General features: G+C 47.7%; 3 protein-coding genes and 1 long non-coding RNA gene across 9 annotated transcripts in view; 1 reads left to right on the top strand and 3 right to left on the bottom strand.

The window, feature by feature from the left end:
* Window positions 1-25,324, bottom strand: part of LOC308486273 (uncharacterized protein) — a 103,737-nt gene that overhangs the window by 42,315 nt on the left and 36,098 nt on the right. For 2 of the 6 annotated variants that reach the window (XM_081022897.1, XM_081022900.1), the window contains exon 1: window positions 1,527-1,684. The exons of 3 other annotated variants lie outside the window; for them this stretch is intronic. The gene's annotated coding sequence lies outside the window, so the exon portion shown is untranslated. One more of the 6 variants, XM_081022902.1, reaches the window with a different exon arrangement.
* Window positions 1-25,324, bottom strand: part of LOC308486294 (uncharacterized protein) — a 44,164-nt gene that overhangs the window by 13,378 nt on the left and 5,462 nt on the right. The window lies entirely within an intron of this gene.
* LOC308486290 (uncharacterized protein) lies at window positions 5,152-9,123 on the bottom strand. The gene is made up of 2 exons (XM_081022981.1): window positions 6,766-9,123; window positions 5,152-5,836 (listed from the first exon to the last, which is right to left on the bottom strand). The coding sequence occupies exon 1, from the start codon at window positions 9,041-9,043 to the stop codon at window positions 7,310-7,312; it is 1,734 nt and encodes a 577-aa protein (XP_080879107.1). The 5' UTR covers window positions 9,044-9,123; the 3' UTR covers window positions 5,152-5,836; window positions 6,766-7,309.
* Window positions 13,990-14,645, top strand: LOC308486803. Its single transcript, XR_013991324.1, has 2 exons — window positions 13,990-14,261; window positions 14,313-14,645. It is a non-coding gene; the product is annotated as an uncharacterized lncRNA (long non-coding RNA).

Below are 25,324 nucleotides of genomic sequence, written 5' to 3' on the forward strand. Positions count from 1 at the left end.
CAATAAAGCGAGATGAGCGCCGCAACCCCAGAGTCGGCCATGACTGGACCTAACGGTCAGGGGTCCCTTTACCTTTACCTATATGTACTGTAAGCTGCCCAGAGTGGCTGCGGGGGAAATACTAATAGTATAACTTTTACAGTGGTACTTCGTGTTACAGATGTTTCAGGTTACAGACTCCGCTAACCCAGAAATAGTACCTTGGGTTAAGAACTTTGCTTCAGGATGAGAACAGAAATCGCACGACAGCAGCAGGAGGCCCCATTAGCTAAAGTGGTGCTTCAGGTTAAGAACAGTTTCAGGTTAAGAATGGACCTGCAGAACAAATTCAGTTCTTAACCCAAGGTACCACTGTACTATTATTATTATTATTATTATTATTATGATATTTTTTGTAGTTATTTTGGAATTCATACTGCAATATCAGCTCACGAAATGTTATGGGTGGAGAAAATCACAGGGTTGCTGTAAACTATAATCCCACCCACAAACTCTCATTCACATACATTCTGTAAATTTGGGGAGGTCACACACCTCACCTGTGCTAATATTGGCAGTCTCTGGCCTGCACAGGCACACCCGGTGTGTAGAGCCTCCAGCCCCAGGCACTGTCTATCATGAAAATGGGTCCTTTGACTGGGAAGATTCATGCAGTCGCTTTCATCGGATGCTGAAGGATTGTATCTCAGCTTGTCAGTCACTCTGACATTGCCTATGAAGAATAAGAGGAACAGAAATGTTTTGAGGTGTAACTTCTATTCCATGGACTCTGCACCCCTGTTTCTGAGGACAGGTGTACATTATCCTCATCCTCAGCGGAAAAGACATTAAAGATGGAATCCTGAGAGAGAGGAAAAGGTTTCTGGCTGCTTCCTGGGTGGGATTGCGGAAACCAAGAGCCGCTTCTGAGAAGGCCTCCCCCCTCCCCTCTTCCTCTGGGGATTTCCTCTCCTCTCCAGGGGACCAATGGGTGGACTGGGCAAAAGCGCTGTGTCCGGACAGGGCTGGGGATTATGGGGTGGAAGGAGGGGGGATCTTGCAGGAAGGAAGGAGTGCGGGGACAGGACCCCCACTTTCCAGGGATCCCTCTCTGGCCGCCTTGAAGGGGGGGCCCATTCGTGGGTGGGAGGGAGAAGCCAAGGCGGCCCATCTGGAGATTCATCGTGGGCGTCATGATAGAGATGTCTCCCCCCAAGACGGGTCTTCCTCTCTCCCCCCCCCATTGGTGTGCTTCCCTGACTCGGGGATGCCCCCTCCCTTCTCCCCCCCACTTCCATGACCCCCTCTCTTTCTCCCGGAGTCTCCCCTGCACCCAGAGGCCCCCTTGGCTCACCCCTTGCCAGGCGCCCCATCTCTCCGTCCCTATTGCCCCCCAAGACGACATGGGGAGGGACAGGGGGGTCTCTATCCAGGCGCCTCCCTCACCCCTTAACCCTTTCCTGGCCCGCTTCTCTCCGCGCCCCAGGGATGCCTGTGCGGGGGAAACGGGGCCCGGGAGTCCTCGTGGGGGGGCGCCCCCCCTTTACCTCTTTGTCCTCGCTCCCGATTCTCCTTTCCTGCAACATCCCTGCCTCCTCCCTCCCCTTTCCGAAAGCGCCCCCCCCCTAGAGCTACGCGCAGAGCAGCACCCCCCCCCCCCAATTCCTGGGACAGAAGAGCCGGATTGGAGGAGGAAGGGGTGAGACGTTTGGGGGCGGGATCTGGGCTTGTGGGGCGGGGTGAGAGGAGGAGGTGCCGGGAGGGGAGGGAAAGAATTAGGGGGGGGGGAGAGGAAGGTTTCCCCTCTACCGTCTTCCTTCTGGATCAGGAGAGCGGGGGAGGGGCTGATCCCGGAGATCCAGTTGCCAAGTGGGGTCCCCCCCACAAGTGCAACATCCTCCCTCCCCCACCCCACGAGCTTAGATCCCTCCGTGTTTTAGGTCTTGGTGCTGTTCAAACCAGGAATGGAGGGGGGCAGCTAAACGACTCCCCCCAAATCCCAGCTCCCCACCACAGCCTCGGACTCAGGCCAGGACAAGGACCGTGGACACAGGCCCCGTCCCTGCACAACAGCCAAGAGGCTTAGCAAAGCAGCCGATACAATTGGAGCCAGAAGCGGATTCCAAAATCTGAGGGATCCCTTGGACCAGAAACAAGGAGACCAGCCAGGAAGAGGAGAGCAAAAGAGGAGCCAGTAGGTCTTGATTGAAGACTGTCGCCTCAGGATTCCCACCTGCCCCCAGGTGGAACAAGATGGAAGCCCCCAACAAAAGAAGACCCCCACTTTTATTAGCTGCTAATCCCCCATGCTACACCCCCAAGACTCCATCATGACTGCATCATTGACACATCACACAGAGGAGGGGTTCAGGGAGAAGAAGAAGAAGAAGAGTTTGGATTTGGTAGCCCGCTTTATCACTACCCGAAGGAGTCTCAAAGCGGCTAACATTCTCCTTTCCCTTCCTCCCCCACAACAAACACTCTGTGAGGTGAGTGGGGCTGAGAGACCTCAGAGAAGGAGGAGGAGTTGTGGTGGTAACCTGAGGGTCTTCTCACCTGTCCGGTTCCTCCTTTCCCCTCCCCATGATTACATTCCTGAGGACAAAGAGGAGTTCACTGTTTCCTGCCCCCAGAGGGAAGGGCTGGTCACTGTCCTGTGTTTCAGTCCATACTGAACCCACTTCCATATGCAGGTCCTTTGTGAGTGGAATCATCTTCTGTCTAGGACCATCAAGGTTGGCATGCCAACTGGGTAGGGCTCACTGCGGACATGTTGGCTGCCTTGTTTCAAGTCTCTCTCCTTTGGTAGTCCTTCCCTCATGGTGTAAAATAAAAGTTGAACGGTGCATATCCGATGTATGGCTGATTTTTTATGAATTTATAACAGAAGCATTGTGTGTGTGTGTGTCGTGTTTGTACAAACTGAATGATTGGGGGGGGGGGTTTCCTGCAACACCCTGTTGCAGCAGATCAATCAAGATCAGGCTTACTAGCTGCTTTGCTTCTCAATAGTCTCTGGTTGCCTCTGCTCTTTTCTCCTACCGATGGAGAACATACAAGGGACTCTATAAAGGGCTCTTGTGTCCCCCATAAGGGAAGAAGGGCAGCTTTTGTTTACAACAGATGGCACCCCAGATGGGACCTTAGGTTGCCCCAATTCAAGGGGGGAAGGAAGGACCGGTGATCCAGCGCGCACCAGGCCATTTGCCAGGAGGAGCCACCAGTCCTCTAGTGACCCCAGGGTCTGGAAAGAACTGGAGTTCCAGCGGGGCTAACCAGAGGAAGCAACGCTTGATCAGGCCGGCCACAAATTGATTTATTTTTAAAAATAATAGTTATTGATTTAAATTACACACATATACAAATAATTTGGAATCTCATACTGCAAAAAAAGAAAATTAAAGAAAAAACAATGAAGAAAAAAGAAGAAAATACAGAAAAAAGAAAGAAGCAGATTTATGTGCATAAAAATGTAATCTTCCTAATTAAATAAAAAAGACTTCTGACAAAACGAGTCTTCCAATCATTCTCATTGTACTGTTTATACTGCCTTTTTTTCGCACAGTTTTATATTCTTTAATATTGTTCCCATCTACTCCACCAACAGTATTTGTTGTGTTTACAAGTATCACTCAAGTTCTGCTAATATGGTGTGGTTGGTACAATATGATCTTTGATAATCCTTAAATATTCTCCCTTCTCCAAATATTTTCTGGTTCAGTACTCCTCTAACTCTTCCCGTCAGTTTTGCTAGTTGTAACTATTCTAACATAAGTACAGTGGTGCCTCGCAAGACGAAATTAATTCATTCCGCAAGTCTCTTCGTCTTGCGGTTTTTTCATCTTGCGATGCACGGTTTCCCATAGGAATGCATTGAAAATCAATTAATGCGTTCCTAGGGAAACCGCCTTCAGACCAGGTCCGGGGACAGTCTGTCCCCGGACCTCTTCTGAAGGCGGGGGGGGGGGGACAAGGGCTTTTCTTCCCACCCCCAGCATTTTAAAAAACTTCTCCGCTGTCCGGGCGATCTTAAAATGCTGGCGGGCTGCATTTTAAAATCGCCCCAGGACAGCGGAGGACTTCTCCGCTGTCTGGGGCGATTTAAAAGCCCCTGGGAAGGCAGGCAGGGGGGACAAAGACTTTTGCCCCCCGCCAGCCTTCAGAAGAGGTCCTGGACCTCTTCTGAAGGCGGGCGGGGGGCAAAAGTCTTTGCTCCCCCCCGCCTGCCTTCAAAAGCCCTCCGGGACAGGCAGGCAGGGGGGAGCAAAGACTTTCGCCCCCCGCCTGCCTTCAGAAGGTGTTCCCTCCCCCCCGCCCGGCTTCGGAGCACCGGGAGAAGCGATCTCCCCGCAGCCCCTTGCTTCAAAAGAGGTTGGGGGCAGCGGGAAGCGCTTCCCGCTGTCCCCGGACCTGGGGCTGCGGGGAGAAGATCGCTTCTCCCCGCCGCCCCTTGCTTCAAAAGAGAAGACCTGCTGTCCTCGGGGCAAGCTTCGTTTTGCGAAGCAAGCCCATAGGGAAATTCATCTTGCGAGGCAACTCGAAAATGAAAAAACCTTTCGTTTTGTGAGTTTTTCGTCTCGCGAGGCGTTCGTCTTGCGGGGTACCACTGTATATGGCTTCTCTTGGTGATGTCCACAAGGGTATTTTTGGCTCAAATATTCCTTTATATTTATTCCAGATTTTATACCACAATTTCCTTATCACATGGCTCAAAAATCCCCTGTGGAGCTTCACTTTTTCATACATTAAAGAATTGTGCCATCCAGACTGATTCTCGTGGCCTTCCAAGTCTAATAGGTCCGTATCTTTTAGTGTAATCCAGTCTTTTATCCAAACCAATCCTGCCGCCGCATGGTAGAATTCCAAATCTGGCAATGCAAAACCTCCTCTCTCCTTTTGATCTGTTAATAACTGGTGTTTAATTCTCGGTTTCTTTCCACTCCATATAAATCTAGATATTTCCCTTTTCCACTCCTTAAAACAATTCATTTCTCCTGAAATGGGCCTTGTTTGGAATAAGAAAATCATTTTGGGGAGGATATTCATTTTCACAACTGAGACTCTTCCCCAGAGTGAGAGATGGAGTTTGGTCCAGGTTTCCATATAGTTTTTTAAAATTTATTTCCATACTTTACTATAATCATCCTCATATACATTTAAACTTTTTTAAAAAATCCTGATCCTTAGGTATTTAACCTTATTTTTAATTTCCAGGTCTGTTTTTTCTTGAAGTTCTTTTTTTCCCCTTCCATTGTGAGGTTTTTTGTAATTTAGTTTTTTGGAAGTTTATTTTCAGCCCCAGGCCGGCCATAAATTAATCTAGCAAAAGACCCTTGGGTGGCCAGGAGCAGCGCATGCGGATGTGAGTCTAGGAATGGAGAAGATTGTGGGCGGGATTCTCTGAAACACCCAGCAACCCAGATTCTCATCCTTTGCTGTATCTTTTGCTGACGGTCTTCACTCCCAGCCTTCCTGGCAAGAGGTAGATAGGAGGGGGAGGGGAGAACGGGAGACTTGGGGTTCTGCAATTAGAGAGGCAATTAACTGCAAGGGGAGAACGCCAATCAAAGCTTTCATTCCCTGTCGGGGAACCTGAGATCTGAAACTTCTCCTTTGTCCCAAGGAAGACGCCCCAAGGCTGGTCCAAGTGGCCAGTTTGGATAGCAAGGGACTTGGGCTCGGTTTACAATTTTTCTTTTTCTCGTAAATGCAGCTGCACCGGCAGCACCAAGATCCGGAAGGAAGTGACTGGTGCGTGTCAGAGCGCAAGGGCGTTTCCAGTTCCTTTCCATTCTCTCTGGAGCAGCCGGATTTGGCACTGGGCTGCCAGGCGTCCAATGGAAAGGGACTCTTTTCCCTAGCGTGTAAGAGGCAGAAAAGGTTGGTGGGACCCCACGGTAAGTAAAGGGAGGGAGAAGGACTTTGTAGAGAAGACGAACGACTCTCAGGTCAGGAAAGACCTGGGAAAAGGCTAGCGGGTTTTTGCTTTGGTTGAAAAATGGGATCCCCACATTCTAAGAGTTCTAACCGCCAGACTCAAAGGCATGTGCTGGTCGCAGCAGGAGGGGGATCTCCCTGGATACTTCAGCAGCCAGCCTCCTCTGGGTCTCCTGGCCCTCTCCCCTCCTCCCTCCAAGCCTGAACTGCTCTCTGCCCCAGCCTCTTCCAGCTCACCTAACCCTGTTTCCTCCTCAGCTTGCAACATCTCCCCTTCCAGTCTGCTCCCTTTTCTCCCCCTTTCTGCTCATCCCACCAGTCTCTGTGCTCTGAGCCTTCTTCCCTTGTGGGTCCCCAGCTTGTGCCTCCCCCCCCTCACCAGCCAGTCCATGACAACAACAGCAGCCACAGCACTGTGGTTCTCTGGTAGGAAAACTCCCGAGTAGCATGACTGAAGCAAAACCTCTGGGACTATGGAAAAATAATATCTTACCCAAACCCCAGAATGAGCCGGAGCTCTGGGGTTGCCCCATGGGGTTCATGAGTGAAGATCGCCCCCCCCCCAGGAGACTTCTCTGATACCTGCAGCCCCCCTTCCCCCTCTTGAAATTAGGCTTGGGGGGAAATCTCCCATTCAGTATTTCAAGTTTTCTTCAGAACGTGCAGGGAAGGAGGCAGTTCTGGTGAAGAAGCAGTGCTTGGAGATCATGCGGTGGGTGGGTGTGACAAAGTTTGCTGCAAAAATCAAAGGTACTTTCATCTAAAATCATACTCACCATTGTGAGATGCTGCCTTCATTATTTCATTATTATAATGTTTTACATACAAACACCAGAACTTCATATATACCTCATGCTTTTAGGAATGATTTCCTGCTGAGTTCATTGCTCAGAGTGGACTCTGAGAGGAAGACGTCCCACACTCCATACATCTAAATGGGTTCTCCCATGTGAGAGTCCCTAGATGTTCCTTAAATACTCCATTATAAATAAAGTACTTTTTGCAGTCTTTTCATATAAACTGCTTCTCCTCTTTGAGTTTGTGATGGTTTGAAGGGTGTCAACTGTTAAAGTTCTTCCTGTCCATAAGTCTGTTGATTTTGAACTTCCACTAAGAGTGAACCTCTATCTACTTTCCTGATATTTATATGGTTTGTCTTTTGTGTGAGTTTGTTGACATAAATCAAGGGTTCCACTCTGACTGAAGCTCCTTCCACAGTCCATACCTTTAAATGGTTTCTCCCGTCTGAGTCCGTTGATGTGTTCTAAGTTTTCCATTAGCACTAAAGTTCTTTCCGCACTCCATACATTTAAATTGTTTCTTACCGATGTGAGCATGTTGATGTCTTCTTAGGTTTCCACTATAACTGAAGCTCTTTCCACATTTCATACATTTAAAAAGGTTTCTCCCCTGTGTGAGTCCGTTGATGTCTTCTAAGGTTTCCACTATTACTAAAGCTCTTTCCACACTTGATACATTTATATGGTTTCTCCCCTGTGTGAGTCCGGTGATGTTGTCTAAGGTGTGTACTCCGACTGAAGTCCTTGCCACACTCCATACATTTAAATGGTTTCTCCCCTGTGTGAGTCCGGTGATGTTGTCTAAGGTGTGTACTCCAACTGAAGTCCTTGCCACACTCCATACATTTAAATGGTTTCTCCCCTGTGTGAGTCCGTTGATGTGATCTAAGGTCTCCACTCTGATGGAAGCTCTTTCCACACTCCATGCATTTAAATGGTTTCTCCCCTGTGTGAGTCCGGTGATGTTGTCTAAGGTGTGTACTCTGACTGAAGTCCTTGCCACACTCCATACATTTAAATGGTTTCTCCCCTGTGTGAGTCCGTTGATGTGATCTAAGGTCTCCACTCTGATGGAAGCTCTTTCCACACTCCATGCATTTAAATGGTTTCTCCCCTGTGTGAGTCCGTTGATGTTGTCTAAGGCTTCCACTATCACTAAAGCTCTTTCCACACTCAGTGCATCTATATGGTTTCTCCCCTGTGTGAGTCCGTTGATGTCTTCTAAGATTTCCATTATCACTAAAACTCTTTTCACACTCCATACATTGAAATGGTTTCTCCCCTGTGTGAGTCCGTTGATGTCTTCTAAGGCGTGAACTTTTACTGCAGTCCTTTCCACACTCCATGCATTTATATGGTTTCTCCCCTGTGTGAGTCCGTTGATGTTGTCTAAGGCTTCCACTATTACTAAAGCTCTTTCCACACTCCATGCATTTAAATGGTTTCTCCCCTGTGTGAGTCCGTTGATGTCTTTTGAGGTTTCCACTCTGACTGAAGACTTTTCCGCACTCCATGCATTCAAATGCTTTCTCCCCTGTGTGTGTCCGTTGATGTGATGTAAGTTGTGAACTTTTACTGAAGTCCTTTCCACACTCCATGCATTTAAATGGTTTCTCCCCTGTGTGTGTCCGTTGATGTTGTCTAAGGCTTCCACTATCACTAAAGCTCTTTCCACACTCAGTGCATCTATATGGTTTCTCCCCTGTGTGAGTCCGTTCATGTTGTCTAAGGCTTCCACTATCACTAAAGCTCTTTCCGCACTCCATGCATTTAAATGGTTTCTCCCCTGTGTGAGTGCGTTGATGTCTTTTGAGGTTTCCACTCTGACTGAAGACTTTTCCGCACTCCATGCATTCAAATGCTTTCTCCCCTGTATGAATCGGTTGATGTATATTGAGCTGTCCACTGTGACTGAAGCTCTTTCCACACTCCATACATTTAAATGGTTTCTCCCCTGTGTGAGTCCGTTGATGTTGTCTAAGGTGTCCACTCTGACTGAATCTCTTTCCACACTCCATACATTTAAATGGTTTCTCCCCTGTGTGAGTCCGTTGATGTGATCTAAAGCTTGCATCGTAACTGAAGCTCTTTCCACACTCCATACATTCATATGGTTTCTCCCCTGTGTGAGTCCGTTTGTGCAATTTAAGGTTTCCACTCTGACTGAAGTTCTTCCCACACTCCCTGCAGGTAAAACGTTTTCTCTCTCTGTGAATCCCCTGGTGTGTTCTAAGTTTTGCATTGAAACAGAAGCTCTTTCCGCACTCCATACCTTTAAATATATTCTTTCCTTTTTGTGTTCGTTGATGTGAACTATGTATGCTCATTCAGTGAAGCATATTCCACATTTCACACATTTTAATGGCTATTCCTAATGAAACAAAAGGTGCCCTGTCCCCTGCAATTCTGTCTTCTCCATACCCCTTTTCAGAGTGGGCAGAAAGGAAATCCTGTTTGGGTTTCAGGAAAAAGAACACAGGGGGAAAAGGACACATCAACCGCCATAAGCATCTTCTCCTATTTCAACATCTCCTACATTCTCCCATGTCCTACCCATGTTCCCAATTTTTAGAAAATGAAAATGGTAAGGTGTCAAATGGTAGTAATGCATCAGGAACCTTTCATAATCCTCAGTCATCTTTAATAACACAGCATGATCTTGGAATACTGTTGTCCTCTGAGACTGCCTTTCAAATCAAGTGGTTGCCCCCATTTCCACCTCTAGATCTTCATGAATCACCTGCACAGTCCCACTGACCTCAGGAGGTCCATATGGACCATTTTGGGAGACCCAGGCCTTCATCTCTTCCAGGGACTGTGGTCTGGGTCAGTCAGAGAACTAGTGACAAGGCTAGGTGCTTGGGGTCAGCTCAATGGGTGCTCAGGGAAGCTCCTGTTCTTGGAGATGGACCTCTGTCTACGTGCCTCACATTGCATGGAGAGAGCAGGAGAAGCAGAAGGAAAGCATCCGGCACATGGGAATCCCATGCGGAAGTACCCACCCCAATGGTTCTTTATAATGATGATGTGCTGCCTGATCCTGTGCTTGTCTTCTGACAGAGGACTGTCCTAATCTGGCACTGAAAAGCAGGATATTCAAGGTGAGGAGATAACTGTACTTAATGGTAGGTAGACATATTGGTCTGACACAGCTGAAGTAAAAAAGTAACAAAAATAGTCCAGTAGCAACTTAGGGTCTTGGGAGAAAAGTAATGACAAACCTAGACAGCATCTTAGAAAGCAGAGACATCACCTTGCCAACAAAGGTCCGTATACTTCAAGCTATGGTTTTCCCAGTCGTGATGTATGGAAGTGAGAGCTGGAGCATAAAGAAGGGTGATCGCCAAAGAATTGATGCTTTTGAATTCTGGTGCTGGAGGGAGACTCTTGAGAGTCCCATGGACTGCAAAAAGATCAGACCTCTCCATTCTTAAGGAAATGAGCCCTGAGTGCTCACTGGAAGGACAGATCCTGAAGCTGAGGCTCCAAGACTTTGGCCACCTCAAGAGAAGAGAAGACTCCCTGGAAAAGACCCTGATGCTGGGAAAGATTGAGGGCACAAGGAGAAGGGGACAACAGAGGACGAGATGGTGGGACAGTGTTCCCGAAGCTACCAGCATGAGTTTGACCAAACTGCGGGAGGCAGTGGAAGACAGGAGTGCCTGGCGTGCTCTGGTCCAGGGGGTCACGAAGAGTTGGACACGACTAATCGACTAAAAAACAACAACAGCAACTTAGGGACCAACTAAGTTTGTTCTAGGTATAACCTTTTGTGTGCATGCACACTTCTTCATATAGTGAAGGTTAGTAGGAGATGGTAGTAGGAGTACCCTTCTGAGAAAAACCCCACCCCACCCTCCCACGATATACAAGGGTCCGGTGACATCTGTTTCAGTGTATCTGAAGAAGTGTGCATGCACACAAAAGCTTATACCTAGAACAAAATTAGCTGGTCTCTAAGGTGCTACTGGACTATTTTTTAATCTTTTATTTCAACTGCATCAGACCAATACGGCTACCTACCTGAATCTAGATGTCATGGCACGTTGGGGATAAGTAGTTCCTTTGGTGGGAGACATGTCCTGCACCTTCTGGGGTCATTTTTCCACCCTTGGTCCCCACCCTGCACTCAGCTCTCACCTGTGGCTTCCAGAAGCTGTCAGCATGCAACAGGGGTTCAAGCAACGGCTTCAACCGGCCGGCTAAACCAGGAGAGGAAAGCTGATGGGTCTCAAATCCTTGGTGGGCTGGGGAATTCTGCTGCACCTGAAGTCAAGCCCTGGTGGATGGAGAGGAGGAGAACAACCGTGAATCCCACAGTCCAGAAGGCAGATTCTGCCCATGCGGAAGAGGAAAGTGAAGGGCAGGTGGGGCACGTCCACCTGGAGGCTTGTTATCTAGTCCCAGGGTTACTCTGACCTTGAATTATATATAAATTACAGTATTGAAATGCGCCTGCTCCCACTTCATATTCTGATATTACTCTACTCTGCTTGTCTGTTTCTTACTTGAGTGCTGTTTTGGTTTGCTAAGTCAGGGTTTTACTGTGAGTTACATTTTTGCTATTTTTGGGTCCTGTTATGCTTATCAGTCTTCGGCTGCACAAAGAGGGAGAACTGTGCAGCACCCCTTCAGCGAGGCGCCCGTCCTGGCTTCTGCCTTAGCCTCTTCTAGGCAGGGGGAGCCTTCATCCTGCTGCCCTTGGCGCTGTTATCCCAGAAGCCAGAACAGCCACACAGTATCCCAGAAGCCAGATTCCTCTTGCTGTTCTGGCTTCTGGGATTCAAAAAAAATTTTTTTCTTGGATTCCTCCCCCCAAAACTAGATGTGTCTTATAGAGCGAAAAATACGGTAGGTACCGCTCTGGCGGGAAGGTAAACGGCATTTCCGTGCGCTGCTCTGGTTTGCCCGAAGCGGCTTAGTCCTGCTGGCCACATGACCCGGAAGTTGTACGCCGGCTCCCTCGGCCAATAAAGCGAGATGAGCGCCGCAACCCCAGAGTCGGCCACGACTGGACCTAATGGTCAGGGGTCCCTTTACCTTTACCTATATGTACTGTAAGCTGCCCAGAGCGGCTGGGGGAAAATACTAATACTATAACGTCTAGAGTGATACCTCGGGTTACAGGCGCTTCAGGTTACAGACTCTACTAACCCAGAAATAGTACCTTCTATTAAGAACTTTGCTTCAGGATGAGGACAGAAATCGTGCTCCAGCGGCGTGGTGGCCCCATTAGCTAAAGTGGTGCTTCAGGTTAAGAACAGTTTCAGATTAAGAATGGACCTGCAGAACGAATTCACTTCTTAACCCGAAGTACCACTGTACTATAATTATTATCTTGTGATTTTTTGTGGTTATTTTGGAATTTTTACTGCAATATTAGCTTACGAAATGTTATGGGCAGAGAAAATCACAGGGTTGCTGTAAAATATAATCCCACCCACAAACTCTCATTTATATACAGTCTGTAAATTTGGGAATGACACACACCTCAGCTGTGCTAATAGTGGCAGTCTTTGGCCTGCACAGTAGAGCCTCCAGCCCCAGGCACTGTCTATCATGAAAATGGGTCCTTTGACTGGAAAGATTCATGCAGTCACTGTCATGGGATGATGATGGATTGTATCTCAGCTTGTCAGTCACTCTGACATTGCCTACAAAGAATAGGGGGAACAGAAATGCTTTTGAGGTGCAACTTCTGTATCAATCCTGAGAGCCATTCCATGGACTCTGCACCCCTGTTTCTGATGACAGGTGTACATTATCCTCACCCTCAGCGGAAAAGACAATAAAGATGGAAGCCTGAGAGAGAGGAAAAGGTTTCTGGCTGCTTCCTGGGTGGGATTGCGGAAACCAAGAGCCGCTTCTGAGAAGGCCTCCCCCCTCCCCTCTCCCTCTCGGGATTTCCTCTCCTCTCCAGAGGACCAGTGGTTGGACTGGGCAGAATGGCTGTGTCTGGACAGGGCAGGGACTTATGGGGTGGGAAGAGGATGGAGATTGCAGGATGGAAGGGGTGGGGAGACAGAACCCCCACTTTCCAGGGTTCCCTCCCTGGTCGCCTTGAAGGGGGGCATTCCTGGGCGGGAGGGAGAAGCCAAGGCGGCCCAAGGAAGCCACGATTGAGACCCCCCCCCAAGACTGGTCTTCCTACCTCCCCCCCCCGTGCTCCTCTTCCCTTCCCCCTCCCTCTCTCCCGCAGTTTCCCCTGCACTCTAGCGCGACTGACACCTCGCCCTGCGCGCCCCATCTCTCCATCCTAGCCCCCCCCCCGAACAGGAGCAAGGGAGGGACGGGGGGTCTCTATCCAGGCGTCTCTCGCGCCCCTTAACCCTTTCATGGGACGCGCGGAGCCTGGGAAACGGGGCGAGGGGTCCGCCCTGCGAGGAAAGCTCCCTTCGCAGCACGCGTGCCGGGATCCAGGCCCCACGGAAGGCGCTTGGGGAGTTATAGGGGTCTCTGGGTCCTTTTCTCCTCCCTCCCCCCCGGGACCCCTTTACCTCTTTCTCCTCGCTCCCGATTCTCCTTTCCTGCAACATCCTAGCGCCCCCCCCCCCAGCTACGGGGCAGAGCAGCAATCCGGAGTGGAAGCTCCACTTCCGGGAGAAGCAGGCAGGGTGGGAGGGGGCTCACCCCCCAATTCCTGTAACAGAAGAGCCGGATTGGAGGAGGAGGAGGAAGGGGTGCAACGTATGGGGGGCGGGAATTGGGGCTGTGGCTGCGGGGTGAGAGGAGGATGTGCCGGGAGGGGAGGGAAAGAATTGAGGGGGGGGAGAGGAAGGTTTCCCTCCTCCCCTCTTCCTTCTGGATCAGGAGAGCGGGGGAGGGGCTGATCCCGGAGATCCAGCTGCAAAGTGGGTCCCGTCCCTCCTACAAGGTTTGCATTGCAACATCCTCCCCTCCCCCACCCCACGAGCTTAGATCCCTCCGTGTTTTAGGTCTTGGTGCTGTTCAAAGCAGGAATGGAGGGGGGCAGCTAAACGACCCCCCCCCCAAATCCCAGCCCCCCACCCCAGCCTCTGACTCAGGCCAGGACAAGGACCGTGGACACAGGCCCCGTCCCTGCACAACAGCCAAGAGGCTCAGAAAAGCAGCCGATAGAATTGTAGCCAGAAGCGGATTCCCTGAATCGGGACTGTTTCCTCGACTATCCAATATAGAAAGCTGAAGAAACGTCAAATAATCTCCAAAATTCAACGGTTTGGCCGGTTTCCTTGCTTCCAAAGTCTAATGACTCCTCTCCAATTAGGGGATCCAGGGCTCCCCCTGACTCCATAATGTTGCAGGAAAAATCTGAGGGCTCCCTTGGACAAAAATAAAACACCAACCAGAGCAAATTGAAGCAAATCAGCAGCCTGTAGGCCTGGTCTTTATTGAAGAAAGACTGTCGCGACAGGGTGCTCCCCTCACTCGCAGGTGAGAGGAAGGACCCAGAAAAATGGTGTGCCAGGTCTTATAAAAACTTTTGAAATTCCCCTCCTCTAGATCAAGCCCACCCCCAGAAACATCATGCATACATTACAGAAAGGAGGGGTTGAGGGTGGAGTTGTGGTGGTAACATCATGCATACATTACAGAAAGGAGGGGTTGAGGGAGGAGTTGGTGGTAACCTGAGTGTCTTGTCACCTGGCTGGTTCCTCCCTTCCCCCCTACCCCTCGAGTCACTTCCAGGAGACAAAAGGGAGTTTGCAGTTTCCTGCCCCCTGAGGGAAGATCTGATCATTGTCCTTTGTTTCAGTCCATGCTGAATCCACTCCCATATGCAAGTTCTTTGTGATTTTGATTGTCTTCTGTCTGGGATCATCTGGGCAGGCCTCCTGCAGATGTGCTGAGACAGTGAAGGGATTTTGGCTGACCAGGGTCAAACCCCCCTCCCCTTTTCTTAGTTCTTGTCATATGGAGTAAAATAAAAATGGAACAGTGCAAATCCAATGTATGGTTGATTTTCTATGAATTTATAACAGAAATGTGGCGTATGTAGTGTGTGAGTGTGTGTGTGTATGAAGTTTGTACAAGCAGAATGATTGGGGTGGGGGGGTTCCTGCTACAGTTCCCCCCTTCGGAGATAAGATTGCAAAGGTGGCTACTTTGCAATCCTTTTCTCCGCACAATTTAAGGTGGTAAATATTAACCTGCTATTCTCCGTGTGTCCATGTGAACGTGAAAGGGACTTGGATGTCATGCTTCTTAAGGATATTTGCATAGAAATATAATGGTGTAACAGTGCACATAGTTAGACATAGGATATCATGCAAAATTAATATTTTGTTGCTCAGTTACTTGTGGCATTCTAGTACCTTGGAAGAGATATTTTCTCAATAGTGGCGTATGCTTTACATTTAGCAGGAAGGTCCACTAATGACTGAAAAATGCAGTTCGCTTTGTCCCCCGCCATTTTTGTGTTCTCAGGTGTCAAGGTAGCTCTTCTATGGTCTCACACCGGCATGGTGTCACAGCAGTGGCAATCCCTGGTGAATCCACTTAGGGCTTTCATATTAACCATGTTGTATGGCACCCACCATAGCTGGCATAGGTTTGGGCACGTCATGAGAGAAGTGTCTTTGCCTTGGCCGCTCTATGGGATTATTATTATAGGCTCTGGTCTTGCAGTCATGGGAAGTTGCTCACTTGCACTTTAAGGACCAAAAGCTAATTGCAGCCTGGATACACTTGCCCAATTCAAACTGAGTCCAATTTGAATTTATCTTGCCCCATGGTTCCCAACTTCTCAAACCAATCTGTTAAAACAAAACCATTCTTAGAGGGCATTTGTCCAAATAAGTCAATTTAACTCTATAAGGGATTATTCCTGCTAAACCAAAGCATATCCACCTTCATGTATCTTAGAAGCTTCTCCTTAGTAAAGCGAGTTTTAGCACATTTTTAAAATGGGTAGGGAAGGTTGGCATAGTGCCAGGTGGAACAACGAAATATGGTTATAAATTTATCTAATTCTAAACATTGGACTACATAATAGCCTGGTCTCTTAAAAGGCATAAAATGTATGAGAATCCTCCACTGGGTTGTAAGGAATAAGACATTAAACATAAAAACAATTATACAGAAAAATAGCCCCCAAAATAGCCCCCCCCCTTTTAGAACGCATAAAATGTATGAGAATCTTCCACTGGGGTGTAAGGAATAAGACGTTAAACATAAAAACAATTACACACACAAATAGCCCCCCCCCTTTGTGGAAATAACACACTGTCAGACACATTTCAACATTCCTACGTAATAACACATAATACAAAACAAACTAATTAAATATCAGTTGCATATCTTGAGATAATTGTGATCTTCTCAATCCTGGAGCACAGTCTTTAAGGTTCAAAAATGAGAAAATGTCCTTGCAATTCAACTCCACCCCCCTTTGTCAGCCCCACTCCCCCGTCAGTTTATATCCTTTGGTGTCTGTTGGTGTCTGTTGTTGGTGCAGCCGGTGGCTTTTTCATCATAGGTCTGCAGCAACACATCTGTAGAAGTGACATCCTGTAAGGGGCAGGGGTTTGGAGACTTAAAAGACAAGAGTTAGGAAAAGAAGGGGCAAAAGGCCCCTCCCCAAGATAATCTCCTTGAGTTATCAGCTGCAAATAATAAAATCTTAGCATGTTAAGCATTTTACTCATTTTAATATTATTATCACGTTTCCATATAATTACTGTTATTATCTGCTAAGTTCGTTTGCTTTCCTTCACTTTGGAGAGAAAGAGAACTGAAAAAAAAAATACAAGGTTAAAATAATGAAACACACACACACACAATGACTTATGAGGAACGAAAAATAAATAAATGCTAAGACACACAATTTTAAGTAATCTGAAGTAACAATGAAAATAAAAGAGTGTTTCTTGATGTGACAACATCGGCTAGAATGTTAATAGCAAAATGCTGGGAAATGACTTAATACCAAGAAAAATGAATGGCAATTTAAAATTGTGCAAGTACCTTGAACTAGCCAAAATGACAGAATTAACAAGAGATGCTCAGGCAAAGGTAAACAAGTACCATTTCACAAACAATGTTTGGTTGTGCTTCGATTAACTTCATAGACATCATGGAAAAACAGATTAAATACATGAAAACAGATTATTTGTAACTTTAAAAGTGTCAAAGCCACAAAGAGATGGAGGTCACTAATATAGCAGGGATTCAGACTTGTTTCACAGATCAGAAAGAAAGTTGCTGTGGGAGGAAAAAAAGGACAAACACTTTGTTATTGGGGTTCACATATCCTGTTAAAAGGGAAAATTATTTCATGTGAGAAGCCTGTCAGAAAATGCTGTTCCTAAGATGCACACAAACAAAGTCTGTGATTTAAATTCCATTGAGGGGGGGAATGCTTTGATATTTACCTGTGAAAAGAATTTTGGCATGTTAAGATTTGGAACCTGGAAAGCTCTTGACTTTTGATGGGCTAGTTTTTTTTTTTGACCCTTTTGTCTTACGTAGCCCCTGGAGCAAAGACACATTAAGGGTGATTTCCCTCAATGGTTCTAAGTTTTTTTACATAAGGAAATTTGAATAAGTTCCTCCCTGCAGCCCAGGTCTTGTGGAAACCTCTCTACACCCTACAGTTCCCCCCTTTCCTCTCTCTCTCTCTCTCTCTCTCTCTCTCTCTCTCTTTTTTGACTGATCTAGCCTCTGTGTATGTGCAGAGTTCATGTCTCAGCAAACCTTTTATACTATTGAAAATGTTGCATCTTTTGGCTAAATTAGAATTTGAATAAGGGAAGGAAAGGGTAAGGAGTAGATTTTAAAAATAGGGTTAGGTTTTAAAACAAAAGGAGAAACTCAGCAATTCAAGTATTCACCAAAGCTAGCAATTGCAGCCCAAGCAAAGGACTGCTTCCTTTATGTACAGGAAAGGGCTAATATCCCTCTGGCTATTCGCAGAACAATGCCACGCCCTTATATATGGGGAAAATGGCCAGAGAGTCACAAATCATAGGATATTATTATTATTATTATTATTATTATTATAAATATTCTCAGTCATTTCAGCCTCACCATTTGCAGACAAAAAATTTTTTTCTGCCCTTTATTTACAGGATTGGTCAAGGCCCCCATATGTATTTGTATGTGCTTAAACTTTGAATTGACTCTGAAGTCTGATCCCCCCCCCAATAATAAACAGTGTAATCATTCAAATGTTTGATATTACCCGTTGTGCTTCAAAACATCACAGCTTCACCTCTCACCTTTTAAAACTAAAGAGCAAAGCTAGGCTGATTTTCAACTCCATCAGCACACCAGAATTTAGGAATTACCCTCCAATGCTTGCAGACACATGTTCCTTCCACACAGCCACAAATTGGGAGAGTTGAAAGAGACCTTGGGGTCATCTAGTCCAACCCTCCAAAATATAGAGTTCACAGCAAGATTTCACAGCAGGATTTGTACTATCAAAGAGACATACACATTTAAGTACAGATTTACAACTGGGAAAGGAAACATCTATGCTCCTATCATGTACTAAGGAAGAGGAAAATAAAAGTACCCAACTTTACACAGAACCCTTTTTGCAGATCTTGAGATAGTGTGAGTGAGTTTGCTTCCTTAGACTAAAGAATGCAAGTTCTTAGAGAAATTATCTTTAAAGGAAGATTGAAGTGAACATTTTTCCTAAGATAGGGAGAGGATCTCTTATAAAGCAAAGTTAATTCAATTGATATAACCACTCACAAATAATTAAAACAGCCATAGATTTGATTTAAAAGGAATACAAAAGTGAACAATTTTTCCTGAACTTGCAGGGGAATAGTAAGCCCCCCCTTGCAGTTTCCTTTAAAGGAAGCTTACTCAGGAGTAAATGCACTTGGCACAGAAGTAAGAAGGAGAAGAAAGAGAGAGAGGGGAAAAATCTGAAAGAGACAGAATGAAACGGGGGGGGGGGGCATCTTCTAAGAAAGAAGCCAGGAAGTCTTATAGAGACTGATATTTGGACTGGACTCATAGAATTTTGCTGGCCATGGAAGCCTCTACATTTAATAACAATTTTCTTAGAAAGAACACCACACTTTCATAGGCATGTGCTTAATGAAATACATACACTGCATTTTAGCTTGAGAGAGCAGTTGGCTCAACTAGGCTTTTGCAGCAGAAACATTAGTTGTTGTTTTTTTCACAGTACATTTCAAAATACTGGAACAAAAGACTGGAAAACGGATGTAGACTCACAAACTCAAAAGTTACAAGAAAACATCATTTACCACTAGACTTAAAATCACCCTCCTCACTTAAATTAGAGGAAGGAGGTGGGGTAACCCTCCTTTCAGAACACAGGTAGCATGTATACAGGATTTTACCACATGGGAGGAAAACTCTCTTTTAGAGCTTTTCTCAAATAATAAACATTTGCACACTTCATTCTCCATTTTGTTTTGTTTAAGATTGGCAAGGCCCAACATGGCTTCCTTAGTTTTTAAAAATTTTGAAGCAAGTTTGCAATTTAAAACTATGTGCATTTTAAGAACAGTCTGTGGATGCCGAGGCCAATGTAAATACAAACCCTTGAAATATTTCTAAATCTTTGAGTACATCTCTTATTCATTTATTATTATTTTTAATAACTAAGATCTCTATAATGCGTGGGCTCTCAGGCTGGGCTGTTATTATATCTACTGCCTTCTGAGCACCATTAAGTTTACGGTTTCATGTTCTAGCTTTAGGTTATAGTTTAACAACACAAATTTGATGTTTTCAGCTCTCCCTAAGGGTTCACACCCTGATTTTGTTGAAGGATCCCTGAGGTGGCTGCTGTGCCCTGGGTTCCAGGTGGTGAGCCTAAGCCACCCACTAAAAGTTACAACGGTCTCATACTTTGTACTTGAAAGACCATTTTGCCCCTTTATTTTTATTTTTTTTTTTCCAATTGGAGATGACAAGCTGGAGGGGCATATTAGAATCCTCTCTGGGGCAAAAAGGCTTCATGGAAGCTTTGTTGCCAGGAGGAGTCCAGCTAGGGTGTTTTAGTGAGCTCCCATTCTCTCATATGTCATTATTGGGCTTTTTTCGTTAACGACGTACACTAAAGACAGAAAGAGTGGAAACACACACACAAGGGAGGAGGGGCAATGGGAAAGAAAGGGGGGACAGATAAAAGATCCTTTCAGTACTCAAAGTACCCTTGACTAACACAATTCCTACTTATCTATAAACCACGAATTAATTTCTGGAGATCTCAAACCTGAACCTGAAACTCAAAACCATGGGTCCCTCTGCCCGAAAACTCAAACCACGGGTCTCTCTGCCCGGAATTCCTTTACCTCAGCGCTGTTTACAAGACTAAACCCCCTCTACCACCCACAACAGCCTCCTGCCTAGCCTTTGAGACTAAGTTCGGAATCCCCTACTGAACGCCTGCGCAATGCAGTGCCAGATCGGGGTCCAAGAAAACAACCAAGGTTTGAAAGGAAGCAAATGACCTTGTGTTAAAATACTTTTGAAAAGATGCCACCGGACGACTCCGAGGGAAGACATCAGAGAAACAGTAAAAGAGCCACGCTTTCCTGGACTCAATTCCAAGACGGAAAACGGGGGAGAAAAGGGATAGGTAGATTAAGGCGTACCCGGACGACTCCGAGGGGTAGCGCCGGAAAACAGTAAAGTTCCACAATTTCCCCGGCTGCACTCCGCGTAAGAAATTGAGGGGAGAGAAGAGAAAGGCTTTGGCGTACCCAGACGACTCCGAGAGGTAAGCGCCAGACAGTAAAGTTCCACGATCTCCCTGGCCACCCTCCGAAGGGGAGAATCGGGTGAGAAAAGGGCAAAGTTAAAGCGCACCCGGCCGACTCCGAGGGGCTGCGCCAGAAACGAAAGAAGGAAAGTCTGGCTGTCGTGGGGACGTTACTTTCCACCCCCCTCCCAATGTATTTACTTCAAACCATACTCACGTTCGAAGATGTCCCCCGTGGATCCCGGGATCCTTTCCCCTTAGCCGGCTTGACCTTGCCTTTGCTTCCCCTGGTTGGGCTTTTGGTGACGATTGATTACCGCCCGCAAAGAGGAGGCAGGGAGAGGAAGAAGGATCCCTGGGCTAAGGTTGCCCAGTGGCGCCTGATCCCCTCTATCTCCCCTCTCACCTTTGCAGGAGAACCAAGTGTCCCTGAGAATGGTCGCCAACTGTTGCAGGAAAAATCTGAGGGCTCCCTTGGACAAAAATAAAACACCAACCAGAGCAAATTGAAGCAAATCAGCAGCCTGTAGGCCTGGTCTTTATTGAAGAAAGACTGTCGCGACAGGGTGCTCCCCTCACTCGCAGGTGAGAGGAAGGACCCAGAAAAATGGTGTGCCAGGTCTTATAAAAACTTTTGAAATTCCCCTCCTCTAGATCAAGCCCACCCCCAGAAACATCATGCATACATTACAGAAAGGAGGGGTTGAGGGTGGAGTTGTGGTGGTAACATCATGCATACATTACAGAAAGGAGGGGTTGAGGGAGGAGTTGGTGGTAACCTGAGTGTCTTGTCACCTGGCTGGTTCCTCCCTTCCCCCCTACCCCTCGAGTCACTTCCAGGAGACAAAAGGGAGTTTGCAGTTTCCTGCCCCCTGAGGGAAGATCTGATCATTGTCCTTTGTTTCAGTCCATGCTGAATCCACTCCCATATGCAAGTTCTTTGTGATTTTGATTGTCTTCTGTCTGGGATCATCTGGGCAGGCCTCCTGCAGATGTGCTGAGACAGTGAAGGGATTTTGGCTGACCAGGGTCAAACCCCCCTCCCCTTTTCTTAGTTCTTGTCATATGGAGTAAAATAAAAATGGAACAGTGCAAATCCAATGTATGGTTGATTTTCTATGAATTTATAACAGAAATGTGGCGTATGTAGTGTGTGAGTGTGTGTGTGTATGAAGTTTGTACAAGCAGAATGATTGGGGTGGGGGGGTTCCTGCTACAATAATCCCTTAGCAGGCAGGAGGCGATCAAGGGCAGCACATGCCCCAGGCAGAAATCCATCGGGATGGCGGGTTGAATCCTGATACTTTGAAGGGAGAAGGGCAGGAAAGCCTTTCAGCTGGGGGATGGGTAAATACTATTACGTTCTTTGGGGAAGAGGGCAGTTAAAAGGTTTGGGAAATTGGGGTTTTTGACGGGGTGGGTGACAGGCTCATGTTTCTAAACGCCAAAGACTCCTACTTTGTGACATATTTGTGATGCATCTATGATGCTGTTGAAAAATGTATTGTAGGAAATGGGGAGAAAAAATTGTGGGGGGGGGGGAACCCCATGTCATGTATCGACGAAGTTGTTGGAAAATTTATTATGGGGAAGGGGGTAAAAGCCTTAAAAGTTCATGCAATCATATGTTCCTACTTTTGGGGTGTTTGAACCTTGTTGCAACAAATAAAGATCAGGTCAACTGACCTCCGTTTGCATCTTTAACTTGGCTGGAGACTCCTTCTTTTGCTGACCGGAGGGACCCGCGGGGAGTGGCACCCTGAGGAGCTGGGCAGCGGAGGAAATCCGCACCCCAGGTATGTTCCTTCTCAACTCTTTCCCACCTGACCCTCACCCCCTTACCTAAAAGCCAGACACAACACAATGTGACAGGATTGTGACTCCTGTCTCAGGAGTGTGGTGGAGTCTCCTTCTTTGGAGGTCTTTAAGCAGAGGCTTGACAACCATATGTCAGGAGTGCTCTGATGGTGTTTCCTGCTTGGCAGGGGGTTGGACTCGATGGCCCTTGTGGTCTCTTCCAACTCTATGATTCTATGATTCTATTCCTGCCCTCAGGAAGCAAAATAGCTCCCCCCTCCCAAGCAAAGCAACCCCGGGATGCTGTGTCCCCCAATCCTTGACATGAAAAGGGGGGGCTCGGGAAACTTTCAGGGAGCAGGCGGGGAGGGGGCTTCCCAGGCTCCAGAAGCTCCTTCTCGCTGGTTCCTCCCCATCGCCCTCCTGCTGCCTGCCTCCCCTCCGCTCCTAGAGCTGCTTCGCAAGTGCGGGGAAGCTGCAGCCCCTCCGCCCCCCTCAAAGTTCCTTTAAGGGCCCCACATTGCAGGGGGCAGGCTCACCTGCAGCGAAACAAAACACAGCTGCCCCGGCAGAGTGGAGCCAGATTGGGGCGCACCGTGGGGACCCCAGAAATAAGTCCCTAGAAGAAATGCGCCTCCTTCCTTCTCTGGTGCTCAAGTGCTGCCGGTGGGCTTCCCAGAAGAGGCCCCTGCTTGGCCCCTGGGAGGACAGGAGCCCCTTGGGCCTGATCCTGCAGGGCTCACCTGACGCTCTGGTGCAAGTGAGCCCCCCTTTGTCCTTCAGGAAGAACAGGGTTTCCCAAACTTGGGTCTCCAGCTGCTTTTGGACTACGGCTCCCATCACCCCTAGCTGGAAGACCAGTGGTCAGGGATGCTGGGAATTGTAGTCATGCCCTCCGGGTGGCTTTGGCAAGTGAGCCCAGCTGCGTGTGACCAGGGTGGGGGAATTCCGTCCTGGTGACATGGAAAATACAAGGGTGTGTGTCTTTACCATCTGACATTATCCCCTGGGTCCAAAACCCCTCTTCCCTCAGTAGCACAAGAACAACACACACATCGTATAAATACAGGAAAACACGGTCTCTGCATTTTATGAATGGGATTTACGGACTTTGTGTTTTATGAATGGGATTTATGAATAACTGAAGCTCACCAATCAAGAGCGCTATGCTTTGACAGCTAGGCAATGGGGGAATCCGTAGACGGCTGGAACTCTCTGCAAACCAGCCATTCAGCTCAGCCTTTGCACGGTTGTCTCAGTGCCCTCCTGCTGCTCAGACTATGGGCAAAGTATATTAAATGTATCCATTTTGGTTTTGATTGCCTAAAGTTGCTACACTGTTACAAAGATTGTGTCTGAATGTATCCTTTCAGCTTGACAGCTCAGGGAAAGATACCTAACTTTGCAAATTCATATAATATCCATTCTTTAACCAATTCTTCCCATTCCAACGCCATTTTAAGGTGAATTTAGGCTTCACCCTCCTCCATGACCCTCGAAGCGGATAGTCACGCAGGCCGTAAGAACAGGGCCTCCTGCCATAATCCCCTGAGCGCATAAAGCCCTGAGCGCAAGGATGTATGTCGATAGTTTTATTGTTCTCTGGGTGGTGGGTACTTGAGAGGTGTCCGGAGATGTATCTGATAGAAGGACAAACTGCTGAACTTGTGTAACCCTTTGATACCCCTCCCCACTTGTGACATACTAGTGAGGATGCTGCTCAAAATGTATTCTGGGTGGGGGGGGGGGAGTTAAAAAGGTTGATGTCATCCCAGGCTCGGGGTTCTTGCTCTGTGTGGAAATCTCTTGCACAACAATAAAGATCATGGTCTACTGATCGCTGGTTTGCTCCAGATTACAGTGGTACCTCTAGTTACGAACTTAATTCGTTCCGGAGGTAGGTAACTCTTCAAGGTTAGCGGAGTTTAACTTCCTTCTTTCACTGACCTCACAGACTCATGGGGGACGAGCTGGGCCCTCTCAACCCGGGATTTTCCTTATCACTGGCCATCACCGTCTGTAGGGAGGTGGGACCGATTCGGATGGTCCGCCCCCACCACTTAATGGATCCAATTGGCTTCCAGAGAGTGGTAGGGGATGCTTTATCCCAAGTTGATGGCCTTTCAGCTGATTCCCTGGTGGCACGCTGGAATGCAGCGTTAACCAGGGCTATTGATTGTCTGGCTCCAAAGCGCCCTCTCCGATTGCATGGAGCCCGGACAGCCCCGTGGTTTTCCCCGGAGCTGAGGGTGATGAAACAATCGTTGAGACGGCTAGAGCGCCGGTGGCAGAAAACTCATTCTGAATCAGACCGGACACGGGTTAGAGCTCAACGTCGAGCCTACCAAGTGGCAATGGCGACGGCGAAGAGGGCCTTCTTCGCCGCCTCCACTGCATCTGCAGAAAACAGCAGCAGGAGACTTTTTCAGGTGGTTCGCAATCTATCAGAACCACCTGTACCACCGGGGCCTGGTAGGGACCCCAAGATCTCCTGCAATGCTTTTGCAAAGTTTTTTGCAGATAAAATCGCTCAGATTCAGGAGGAGGTAGACTCCACCGTGGGAGCAGGGCCAGGGTGGGAGAGTGCTAGAATTCTGTCTGGTCCTGTTATATGGGATCAATTCCAATCTGTTACCTCCGAGGATGTGGACAGGCTGCTTGGACGCGTGAAACCAACCACCTGTCTCCTTGATCCTTGCCCATCCTGGCTAATAAAAGCAAGCCGGGAAGGGCTGGACGATGGGCTATGCGGGGTGGTGAATGCTTCCCTCTGTGAGGGAGCCTTCCCAGACCCGCTGAAAGAGGCAGTCATTAAACCGCTTCTTAAAAAAACATCTTTAGACCCGGCCAATTTGGCCAACTATCGCCCAGTCTCAAATCTGCCATTCTTGGGCAAGGTGATTGAGCGGGTGGTTGCTGAACAACTCCAAGCACGCCTGGAGGAAACGGACCATTTGGATCCCTTCCAATCGGGATTCAGGCCTCACCATGGGATTGAAACTGCCTTGGTCGCGCTGGTTGATGATCTCCGGCGGGCTAGGGACAAAGGTGAGAGCTGTTTCCTAGTTCTGCTGGATCTCTCAGCGGCCTTTGACACCATCGACCATAACATCCTTCTGGACCGTCTAGAGGGGCT

Source organism: Podarcis pityusensis (genome assembly GCF_964106645.2).
Source record: "Podarcis pityusensis genome assembly, chromosome: 10".
NCBI lineage: Eukaryota > Metazoa > Chordata > Lepidosauria > Squamata > Lacertidae > Podarcis > Podarcis pityusensis.